The sequence below is a fragment of the Eriocheir sinensis genome, chromosome 26 (assembly GCF_024679095.1).
Source record: "Eriocheir sinensis breed Jianghai 21 chromosome 26, ASM2467909v1, whole genome shotgun sequence".
NCBI lineage: Eukaryota > Metazoa > Arthropoda > Malacostraca > Decapoda > Varunidae > Eriocheir > Eriocheir sinensis.
This window is the reverse complement of record NC_066534.1, coordinates 16,206,892-16,219,794: the sequence shown is the minus strand read 5'-3', so window position 1 is coordinate 16,219,794 and position 12,903 is coordinate 16,206,892. Positions and strand designations below refer to the sequence as shown.

The 12,903-nt window shown below is 43.0% G+C and overlaps 1 protein-coding gene across 7 annotated transcripts in view; it reads right to left on the bottom strand.

The window, feature by feature from the left end:
- LOC127003827 (large proline-rich protein BAG6-like) overlaps positions 1-12,903 on the bottom strand; it is a 33,296-nt gene that overhangs the window by 5,533 nt on the left and 14,860 nt on the right. For 5 of the 7 annotated variants that reach the window (XM_050870895.1, XM_050870896.1, XM_050870897.1 and 2 more), the window contains exons 11-14: positions 6,649-7,141; positions 6,140-6,377; positions 978-1,149; positions 127-180 (exon numbers count right to left, since the gene is read on the bottom strand). In XM_050870895.1, coding sequence (XP_050726852.1) covers positions 127-180; positions 978-1,149; positions 6,140-6,377; positions 6,649-7,141 — 957 coding nt within the window. The remainder of the gene's footprint in view (positions 1-126; positions 181-977; positions 1,150-6,139; positions 6,378-6,648; positions 7,142-12,903) is intronic. The other 2 variants (XM_050870893.1, XM_050870898.1) reach the window with 2 other exon arrangements.

Here is a 12,903-nt window from a genome sequence, read left to right as displayed (position 1 = left end):
AGTCAGTTGAGTGTTAGAAGCCCGTGTCTGAGTGTATAACTGATTCAGTGATTGAGATGAAAGCAGTTAATTCATCAACATGCAGCCCGTGACTGGCCACTGCTGGAGGCCCCGAGAGTGACCCACCTGGGCACCTGCTGCCGTCCTCCTGCTCTGGGTGGGGCTGCTGCCACTTTGGGTCTGCTCAAAACAGGCACCAATATTGAAAGGTAAACAATGTGAGAAGGATCAATTGCACACACATCAGACAGAAGCATCTTCAGTGATTAACTTAACAACAGTGGCATAAAAAGAAGATAAAGGCCTGATGAGCGACTGAAAGCATATCTTCACACACTGATGCATTGTACCAACTAATTGAAACGGCTGCCATGATTACTTGTTGCCTGCATCTCCCATTAAAGTCTAGCAACCTTAGCTCCATCCCCTCTCATGTTGTTATCACAGCTCTCCACACAACACATCGGGCTAACCCACACTAGTCACAACAGCCTCTTCCCTCTACGGAAGTCCCTTCTTTCAACAACCAATTCCCAAGACAGGAGTATCAAACTACCTCTGGACATAGTTAATTTCTTTTTTGCATCTCCTGTTTTCTTTGTAGGATAAAAGGTTGCATTTTCTGGTGAGTTAACACTTCAGTCAGTATTATAAGACATTTGCGCTTCTCACATCAACTATTTCTAAAGGTGAAAGAGGGGATCAATTGGGTTCTAATGAGTGTTTTTTAGGCTCATGCTACTGTAGAAGGGCCAAACTACCATCAGGGTTATATATCTACACCTGGAAATGTTCAAAACTCCTCTGAAAGCCTTGTCAAATATGTGTACTTGGGCGATGAAATGTTTTAAAATACGGCCCTTTATCACACAACGGAATAAAAAAGTCAGTAAAGATGCTTCCTGGAGTGTGTGCACAGTGGAATTACTTCAGGTGTTTAATGCTCAACTACAGGCAAGGAATTAGTGTGTGCTCACCTGCGTCTGTGCCTGGTGCCGCCTCCGTGTGGCCGGCCGGATGTGGTGACTCTGGCAGGGCAGGAAGGGGTCAAACTGGTTCATGCCCATGCCCGGCACGTTGAGGGGCGTCACGTGGACGTGTGGCCGGTGTGTCACCCTCGTCTGCGTCACGTTGGTGGTGTTCGTCCCACTGCCGTGAAAAGGAAACACTGTCAACACTTCTGACTCAATGCTCACAACACAACACTCACCTAAGTCACTTCAACACCTCCACTTTCATACTTTGCAACACAAGAATACCGTACGGTACCTAAACATCTAAAAGTTAGTAGTCTCACTCACCAAACAAACATCTTTTTTGGTTTTGTGGACACTTTTTTCCTGGACATTCAGTGGAACGCGAGGAGAAAAATAATCCTACGTAAAGTGTAAATCACACTGCATATAATTTTCTGTAATTACTTTGGCTGCTCATCTAAATACCAATCAAAGTGTATCCCACGTTGCCACACACTATGAATGAAGAAAAAAAGACCAACACTTCCTGTATGATGCACACAGCTTAGCATCAACTTTGTCACACACACATATATATTATTTTTACTATTTGATTTTTAAGTCCAAACACTTTTCCAACTTTCTGGCATTAGGACTTTCTTAACTGCCAGCAATCACAACCACATCACATAAACATGAATATATTCCTCTTTTTTTTCAATGCAAACAGATTATCAAGTGTCCAATAAGATCATACTGGGGTCTCACTGGTGCTCTCTGGTATACTGTGACAGGAAAACAATCATGTCCTAAAGCCCTGACTACTGCACCAATCTTGTAGGAATCATATAACCAATGTGCCACAGGACACTGCATCATATTTTGGTGATTTTTTATAAACCAAAGTTACACTGAAAGGTTGAGGATGGGAAGAAAAAAACACTTGGGAAAGGGGAGGGGATAACATATGACTATGTGTGAATGAGGAATGACTTTGAGAAAGCAAGAGGACCATGAATAATAATATATATAATGTGTAAGTCTGTTAGGAGGTACAAATGTTCCCACTACCTTCTCTCCAAACCCAGAGCCCTAAACTACACCTGCGGAGGACTTGTTCAGGTCTGAGTGCTGCCAACAAGCTGCCACGGGATGAGGCCCATCTTAGAGAGTAAATAATTCTCCTTTTGGCTCAGACACTCCACTTGAATGTACTTTTCACAATCTGTCGTAACCAAGTGTGAGAATTTATTCAGACACACAAACCATGTATAACAAAAGTCACAACAAAAGTAATGCTACTATTTTGCTAAAATATATAATGCACATCCAACTTTCTCACTAAGAAATCTTTGGTTAACAAAACTGCACCTAAGTAATACAGCTAAGGAGCTTACAAAAGCAAACAAAAATGTAAAAAGATCCATGAGATGCTGAACAGTTGCAGCACACCCCTGAGCCTCTGCCTTTTACCCTGGTAGTATAAGGGAGTTTTCAAGCCCCCGTGAAGCATCAGAATCCTTGCAATGATCCTCCCTGTGAGTGGAATAAGCATATTGGGGCACAGGCACGTGCAAAAAAGAATGTGAACAATAAAGAAGAGCTCTCATACAGTCTGCTCTTTGAAGCCCCAGTGCCCTTCTTCCCTTACAACAGCATGATATTGGTCGGAGGTCTTGCATCTTTCAATAAGGGAGAGGGAGCTCCTTCCTGCTGTCTCCCAGCACTTTCGTCTAAGCAGCCCGGCACATGGCTGGCTGAGGCACTCCTCATGAAGCATTGGTAAGTTGACAGGAAAACATGCATCTGGCTCTACCATGGCCCTATGTGCAAGACTAACTAACATTCATTCCATGATAAGGAAAAAATTCAAGACAAATGTCTGATGTTTAAACCTCAAGGAGTCTATGTTTACTGACTTAACTGTGTTCATCCATCCACTGCACTGCAATAGGCATCTCATTACTGTTTCATCTCATAAAACTTGCATTTATGAAACTCATACTCTCTGTATGTAAGCAGAGTCTTTTTAGTCAAGATGAACATTTGGATGTGAAAGCAAGAGGTCTGCTGCCATGCTTACCAGGAGCCAGGACTTGCAGACTGTGAGCTAGCATGAAAACCAGAAAGAATGGCATGGACAGTGTGTTTAGAGTGGTGTGGTACTGGACTACACCACCACCAAAATCACCCACCAACAAACATTCCTTTCCCAGTATCATACTGGAAAATTAATTGTTTTAATCTAAGTACTACATCAACTGGCATTTTTTTTTTACAATTTTCAATACAAATTCTATTCTTATTAATTTTTGAGCCAATGTATTAACCATCCTTAAGGGTTTACTCATTTCTTACTATCTTTGCTGCGTTAAGTTTCATAATTTGTCCAAATATTATTCACAGCAGTGGTGCCATTGTGACAGGCTGTCATAATAACTTTTAACACAGCCTTGTAAAAGCTCAAAGAGAATGCTCTGGCACATTCTGCGAGAGTTAATGCAAGGCAGCGAGGGAGAGTCGTCAATGTAACGAGCCTGGCAAAGTGGCATGATGACAAGTAACAAGTGTTAAGCTGGGTACACACACACCAACAGAACATCGTAACATAATTCCGTCATGAAACAAAAACGCCATAGTGGACGGGACCTCCCAAAGTCACTGCATAACACCCGGGCAAATATATACGTCACACATCGAGGTTCTCTCGCACCCCACCAACTGTCAGTTCTGGCGCATTGCATCAAAGGATGTTACGGGGTGAGGTTACGCGGTGTGTGGACGGGATGTGTGTTCGACGCATATCAACCGGCTAGTGTCTGCTCAACTCTCTGACAGCTCAGTAGTCAGCCTCCTACTGATCCACTGTGTGTGAACTACTCGTATGAGCTGTGTGCCTTACCACCTTGGCTGACTGGAGTGATTATACAGTCCTTCATATAAGCTGTTTCAAGAAGACTTTATTGTGGGATGCAAAACACTCAACCCATTTTAATAAAGAGCTTTGCAATGATGCGTGGACAGAGACAGCCCAGACAGCAGGGAAGACAGTGGAAGAATGCAAGAAAAAGATGAGTTCCCTGCAAGAGGTCACGAGAAGGGAGATGAAGAAAAAGAGTATTGGAACAGGCAGAGGTGTGTAGAGATGGCTAATCTATAATGTAATTAAACACTAAATGTATATTTTTTCACTGTATGATAATGTATATAGGTCATGCCCCGAGAGCTGTATTTTCTCTTTTCCTCTTTTCCTACATGCCCTCTGCGTGTACTGAAACACATGAGAAATTAATCAAGACTAGGAGAGGGTATTCGCCGGCTGCCTGGGATTGAACCCGCGACCACCGAGACGAGAGAGCCACTCCCTACCGAGTCAGCCAAAGGCATAGTCGCTGCACTACATATATAGACATACACAACAGCTGTGACTGGTAGAGTGGCCATTGTTGATAGTAAAATTACAACCTCCAAACACGGACCGACTTCAAGTGAGCGAGGCGGGACGCACGAGAGTTTGCAATGCGACAAGGTTCAGTTATGAACTCAATGTTTCCACACCCTGTTACACGTATCTTCGTTGCGCAACACAACCTTGTTATGATACGGTGTTCTGTTTGCATGTGTGTACTTAGCTTTATACACTTGAGAATATAGTATTTTCTACTTGCCAAGATACTGACCTTTACAGTGTTACAAACTTCTAGGTCCAAGGCCACACTCAGATATTGTGGTTTAATTGCACATTAAATAGAGAGTGTTTAAATTTCCACTCCCTCGCCCAGCTCTGTTATGAAGTGTCTGATTATAGAGCAAAACAATGGTAAAATTAAACTAAGATTAAGCTTTTTGTTAGAAATGATACATGTAAACAAACTTTAAGATGAAATGAAGTTATGAAGAGCAGTATAACAAGAGGGAAATCTGATTAGAAATTGTGAAGGAGAGAAACATTCAATATATATGATTTTCTAAGTTATTCTTTATCATATATAATAAGCCCCCAAGTCTTCCAGGGCTATCATGGATGTAATCTACCTTAGTTCCTCACAGCTAATATCATGTATCGCTACAAGTATGTACGAGTAGCTACAGAGGATGCAGCAACCCAAGCTCTATGAGTCACCAAGGCAAAAGTACTTTATCTGAGGGCCACATGAGGCAAACTTTAGGTCACTTTTGTAAAGACTTCTAATGACTGTACAAGTTAGCAAGTCACTCAAGTGAATCTGTTTCCTGATAAGTCCGAACCCAGAATGCAATTACTTGAGGCCACCTATCCCTGTGCTGTTCAGATGCCTCTACGGCAGGGGTGTGGAGTCAGAGTGGGAGTCAGGAGTCTAGGGGTCGCATTATAAGACATTTCGCTGCCCAAGAACACCTATTTGACAAGGCTTTCGCAGGAGTTGTGGGCATTTCCAGGAGTAGTTTTATGACCCTGGTGGTAGTTTGGCCCTTCTTCTGTACCCTGAGCCTAAAAAAACACTCATTAAAACCTGATTGATCCCCCTTTTGACCTTTAGAAATAGCTGATGTGAGAAGCGAAAGTGTCTTGTAATACCAGCCCTAGTAGGAGTCAGCTGCTTTGGGCTGGAGTCAGAGTCAGTCGGTAAAAACATCTACAAGTCTGACTCCTTCATGTGATCAGTTACCATGTAAGTACTTGGATGCACGGCTAAGACAGTTGCCACTTTGTGGGAAATTTATTTTGCAGGCAAGGGGAGTGGAGTCGGAGTCAAAGTCGCAACCTTAAAATTTCATTAAGTAGGAGTCCAAGTCAAATTTTTAAAAATCTAACTCCACATTCTTACTGTGCAGCACAACAGGGCACAACACAGCACTGTTGTTTTGGGTGGACAAGACATGCTAGTCATTACATATTCTTTCTTTATACTGTGATGGCCATATCATCAATGGATACGCCCTTAGAGAATAACCAAATTACTGGACCACTAATCTCTTCCACCTAAATACATTACAATAGCCAGATAGCCATGTCAAATTTTAGATGGTAAGTTACTTCATTTCATTAAATTACAGCACTTTTTGGTGACTCGGCAATCTATACAGAGACTAGAAGATACTGTGCTTTTGATGACTCCATAATCATAGGCAGGAACAGTGTAACTTCTCACTGTGCTGCCTTTAAGCCTACGCAACACAATGCAACACAACACTACACTCACCTATTACCGGCAGCCTGACTGTCCCGTCCAGGGCCAGTGATAGGCACACCTGCATTGCTGGTGGTGGAGGCTGCAGCAGAGGTGGTGGAGTTGGAGGCCGAGGCAGTGGTGGTGGAGGCTGTGGTGGAGGCCACACCACTAGAGGAATTGGCAGCAGCACCACCAATGTGCATCCCCAGCTGGGTGGTGATGGAGGACACCAGGTTCTGTATCAACTCTGGGGGGGGTGCTGAGCCTCCTGTTGGGGGGGAGGAGGGGGGGCATTAGGGTGGTGTTGAGCACATTGACTGTTCAGTTCATTATTCCCTGGTCACTAATTTTGTACAGGAGACCAGACAAGAGAGAAACAAGGAAATAACAGCATTAAAGGGATACATGAGTAAATACCTGCAGAGACTAGGAGATATAAAACAAAGGCAAACAGGACCAGGGTAAGCAAGCTGGAGATAACAACAATCAGAACAGACAAGACAGAATAGCACAAACAAGTGGTTGGAACACCAAACAACTACCTCCAGAGCCTCCTTCCGCAGACACCGAGTCGATGGTGATCCCGTGCGGCCCGACCTCCATGAGCACCAGGTCTCCGCCGTCCATGGGAAAGCCTTGCATGGTGCCCAGGTTGAGGAGGGACGCCAGGTTGCGGGCCTGGTTCACTGCGGCCGAGGCTGCTGCCGGGCTGGTGGTGGCTGTTGTGGCTGTTGTGGCAGGGGAGGAGGAGGTGGTGGTAGCAGCTGTGGTGGTGGCAGCAGAAGGAGCAGCAGTGGAAGGCCCAGACACCAGCAGATAACCAGCGGAGGGGCCTGAGGATGTGGCAGAGGAAGAAGAGGATGATGAGGAAGAGGTTGAGGTGGTCTGTGCTGGAGTGGTGGAGGTGGAGGTCTGTGTGTTGACGGTGGTGGCCTGAGAGGTGGCAGAGGTGGAGGTGGTGGAGGGGCGGCTGCTGAACACGCTCATGCCTCCTCGTGACGGGTCGGAGCTGGTGGTCACGTTGATCTGGGCCTGAAAGTCAAGCATCAGCATAAGCGTCCATGTTCCTCAGAGAAACATTTCCACAATAAAACTACGTCACAATATATGCCATCTAAACAGGCTGAACATCTAGGGTTAAGGCTCCAGCAAATTCTCAACAATCACAGACAAGAAAATGAAAAATTATTAAAAGCAACAAACTTCCTCGACAGCACCACAAAACTTCAAGGAAAAGGCATCACCCTCATTATAGAGTTGCTGAATTACTTTCCTTGGTCTATATAGTTAAAAGCAGGGTTGTTGATTTTTCTTAACCCTTAGTGTACGGGTGGTGATATATTTTTCTGGATGGTGTGCACGGGGAAAATTTAGGCATTTAAAAGAGGTGGAAATGGTGTCTTTCTTCTTTGCAATAATTATATATTCATCTAGTATATATGGTGGTGTAATAATACTTCTCTCATAATAATAATAAGAAAGTTATGACAGCCGAAAATATTGCGCATTTTTTCATGGCCGTGACGCGTCGCATGGAAGCACCCCACTCGCTCTCTTTCTCGCTCGCGCTCTCTCTCTCTCTCTCTACTTTGCCCCTCCCTCCTCTGTCAATGTCACTACCACATCAGTCATCAGAGTCACTGTCACCTTGATTCGCCCGCACTCTACTTCTGCCAGGATCAGAGGAACTGCTTGACGCGTCACGAGACATGACAGATGTATTCCGAACAAAAGTGGAAAGTGATCTGTGGCCTTTGGTAGGCTGCGCGCTGGAGACGAATGAGAGTGTGTACGGATGCCAGATGCCTCCATCATTCTTCTGAGTCAAGAACTGGTGGTATATTTGGAATGTAGGGAGCGTAGAGTGTGATGATCATATGTATGATCCCCGTACGGGTGGGGCGTGTGGTAGCGCACTTATGTATATGATCGCCGTAATCTAAGGGTTTAATATAGAAAAGTTTTTTCATCTAAATCAGATTTTTTCATCTAAATCAAATTTTTTTAATATTTGTTACAAATAAATATAATTACATATATGAATGTACACCTTAATATTCTCTATACATTATTGTGAAAACATGCTGAAGTATTCTTGCATCATATTACATCATCATATGTAACCTGGTTGCATGCCGAGCCAGTCCCAGGACTGACTGGCTGCAGCCACTGGCCAGCACTGCACCATAACTCTATCTAGTTTCTAAGTCAAACTTAATCATGTAATGTTTTGGACACGTCCTGTGTGTGGCAGTATGTAGTAGTTTGGCTCTTAATCACTCAGTAACAGCCTCACTGTCTGACAATAGTGGTGTCATTGACCACAAGACAATGTACCTGGTAGAAAAAGTGATCAAGTGTGGCAGTGTTTTGAAAGAATAGCCACAAATGAGAAAGAATGGAGAGCTCGGTGAAAACACTGCAACCTTGAGATACAGCGTCCAGTAGCAAGACTGAAACTGCACAGAGGAAAATGACGGCAGCTTCAAATGGAAGTACTGAAGGAGGATGTGGGTGATCCATGTTTGGAAATAACTATTTGAAAAATTAGCAAGGCAATTCTCTGAAAAATTAATGGTAAATATTTCCTTGACTAATGCGTTCTATTTCTGGTGTTACTTCTTCCTTTTAACCCCCAACGAAATACCCCCCACCCCCCAAAAAAGCTTTTTTTAGTTCACACGAGTGTTTGGAGGCCTTATTTGTTGCGCAAAAGACTGATAACCATAATACGATGAGAATTAAATAAGATTGGCTTTATTAATGCGCCAATATCTCGTTTCCTACATAACCCGGTAGCTGCGCGGATCATGTTTCTTAATTAATTCTAAGTGAATTAATGATAAAAAATCATCACTCATGCAAATCATTATATAATAGATATCAACGCATTTGTAATCAATTGGTGCATCCTCTATTTTGAGGGGTTTGTGGCCCATCGCTGGTACACGGTAAAACCACAAATATGGCCCGTTGCTGCTACCGGGTTAACCATCAGCTCTACTGTTGTCATGTGTGTCTTCTACTAACCTTCAAACCTCACAGAAAACCACAAGATTGTAGAGATCAATATAAGTGTGTGCTCGCCTGTGCATCATGGGCGGCGGAGGAGCCCATAGCGACGCAGCAGCGAAACCCATGGCTCACCATAACTAAATTCTAATGGTAGTGTTCACTCTCTTACCTAGAGGGGGACTCTGCCCACCTCAACCTCTCTTAGGGTCACTAAAAGACAGGTGAACATATAAGTAACCTTCTAATGGAGGGATCCACCCCATGACCCCCAGTGTTTCCACATTTTGTCACATTAAACAATGGTCAGGTAATGGTTGTTATTCATTTGCACAAAATATGAGGCCCCAAATCACTCATATGAATAAATAAATAAATAAATAAATAAATAAAAATAATAATAAATGCCAAATTCAGTGTGGGAAGGTGGTGGCTGAGTGATCAGTGTGTGGGTGCAGTGTACTGGAGGACCAGGTTTGAGTCCAGCCCGGTGCTACAAGCTGACAATTTTCAGTCATCGCTGAGCGGCCTAAGCCTACCCACATACTGTCCTGCTGACTGCCTCTCAACCCAGACTCTGGTAAAACTCTCTAAAGAGGACCAAGTGGAGCTCTGGGGGGCAGCATGAGCCCATCAAGGTGCCACTATAAAACACTTGCCTGCAGTACTAACAGGCTAGGGCCAACCACCAGGCACCATCAAGAAAGCCTACTGGCGCTATAGGCCAATCGTAAAAGAAATAAAACACTGGGTTACACACACACACACACACACACACACACACACACACACACACAAAAAAAAAAAAAAAAAAAAAAAAAAGTAAGTTGTCAAGTTTTCTCAAATGATTTAGGACAAATTTCCACCGCAGAATAAAAAAATGACACCCGTTTCTCTCGATCAGGTGAGGTTTTTGTGTTAGTCAATCTTATAACTAAATCAATTACACTTTTGTGACATTTTCAGTTGATTTTTGTTAATATTTTTCATCCGAAATAGGTTTTTAAAATAAAAAAATGTCTAACAATTCATTAATTAAATGTTACAAAAATTGATAAGTGTACATTGAATAGTAGACATTGAAAAAGGTAAGTACATGTAAATTGGATATTAGGTCATCATTGTTCAAAATTCAGGACATGAACTTCCGTTTCTTCGAACTCCTAGAATGCTCAGTGGTAGGGATGCCTCTCTTCAGAGTCCAACAGTAATCAGCCATCATGACTGCATCCCAGCGTTCCTGATACCTGGTCTCCATCTCTTTCATGTCCTGATGGACTCTCTCCCCCTGTTCGTTGCTCATTGATTCCAGATTCTCAGGAAACCAATCTATATGTGAGAACAAGCAATGCATTTTAATGCTCATGTTGCATCCGAGGTTTCTGAAAGCAGTCAGCATATTGGTGACAAGTTCTGCGAAGTTCCTGGCCTTCTTGTTGCCAATAAAGTTCTTCACGACAAGAACAAAAGCCTTCCACGATTCCAGTTCCATTTCTTTAATCGAGTTTTCAAACTCTGGATCTGATGAGCTGAGAGTTGAGGACCGTCAAAGATGCCAGCTTTCAACTTCTCCATGGTCAATCCTGGAAAAGCGTGGCCACGTGGGCCACTTTTATGGGCAAGTTCCTCAGAAAGTGCAATGGAGGAGTTGGCAACCCTGACCAGCACTGCAAGGTTGAACTTGCTTGATGTTGATAGTCACACTCAGCTCGGCTCCAGTCCTCATGCAGTGGACACATCAGCTACACACACACACACACACACACACACACACACACACACACACACACACATGTGTACACACTCCTATGCATCATTGTTCCTTCTTGAGGCCATAATCTGATTTAAATTACTGATCTGGTTGTAAAGCCTGTGTTTTATTTACCATTGAGATCTAGATTATCATGATCTGGGTGGTCGGATCATGATCTGGTGGCTCCTGAGTTGGGTTGTAGAAGAGGACGCCAAGTCACACTCCCGCACAGTTAGATTACACACCAAAATTCTCATCATTCACCCCAAGAGTGCCTCCATTAACGTGTGGAGGTGATAATAAGATTATGTTGCAGAAATGCGTTTGTAGGCACTAAGGATGTAGAACAGTGGTCATGAACAACAGTACTGATGGAGAAATACGGCCAGTCACAGTACCCGTAGGTCCTGCCCTGCCACTGATATTGTTTTGATCTGCCAATCTGCCTTGAGGCATTCTATTTTTGCAGATTGAATCCAGATTCAAATCCAAATCAATAGTTCAAGAGCTGATCCAGCATTCTATAAAGAATAGGGCATCCTCTTCACTCCTTGGTGTTAACTAACGGTGCACAGACGGACGATGACCAAGACCAAGACTTGGAAGAAGAGGTGAATGATTGAGCCTCATACCACCATTGGAATATAGTGTGGATTACTGGTGTTACTGTACTTTTTTATTATCAAACAAACTTCCAAACAAAGCCAACCACAAACCATGACTAAGACCAACAAAAACAATAAGAGTGGCTGCCTCCCGGAAGCCATAACCTCAATGCCACAAAGTTATTATTAATATGTATTTTCAGCAAAAAACAACACACGCACACACATAGATTTTACATGTTTTTACACTGATCTATGGGAACATTTTTTCACATAACAGGAATTTACATTACACAAACTCACCAGGAACACAATACTCACAGAATTGAGAGGTACCTGTACTTGTTTTATTGTGTATACACAAGGTAAAAAAAAGTATTGGTGCAGTGAAACAGCGGACAAACATATTGTGAACAGTGCTCTAAATGTGGTACTGCTCTGCATATAGTAATGTCAATAGTCAGTGATACCACAAAAAGGGCTATAATACTGGATTTCATTAATACATATTAGGTAATGCATTTCCCAGTCATGCCTACCAATCCTTCATTCAGATTGGTAGAACATCTGTTTTATAAAATGGCTGGGATGTTGTGGCCACAATACACTTCTCTAACAAGAACAGAAATTGCAGACAAATCCATATCAATGATTTAAGATAAATATGGAAAATGTGTCAAAGACCTTATGAATGAAACAAAGTCCCATCGGATGATTGGTCTAACCTTCACAATGAGCTGATAATACGCATTACCATCACAACTTCAAATGGCCGTGTATGTCTATTGGATACGACAGACACAAGTGGCCAACCTCACAAAATCATCAATTCAGAAGTGTAAAGATCTTGGCTGGCAGGTTGGTAGTGTTGTGACATAATGCAGCGGCGGCCAAGTGGTCAGCGTGCAGGTGTGGTGAGGCCGAGGACTAAGATTCGTTTCCCACAGATGCACAATGACAATTTTCAACCATCACCAAGTGGCAGAAGATTACCCACATGCTGCCCAGATCTTCAATCAGCCCTAACTTCAGTGACTTTGTTGAAGTGGAGCACCAGGGGGCAGCAAGGGTCAAACTAGTCATATATAATGGCAGCCACTACATATAAAATCTGCCTGTACCACTAACAGGCTGGGGTCATCTAAGAGACCCCTCAAAGAGAGCCTACACCACTACAGGTAGCACCTAAAAGTATCTAAAAATATAAAAATAAATGAGAAAACAATTGAATCAAGCAAAGGAACTGAAGCTGTAAATCTGTGGTTGCACTGCATAGATTCTGAATGTTTTGACTCATCATTTGGAAATAAGTAACATAAAAGAATATGTGGGTTATGTTGTAAAATCCTTTTGAAACTATCACTCTGCCTCAGCAAGATAGTCAGAAAGGCATACAATGTCATGTTATGCCCCAGGACACTAGA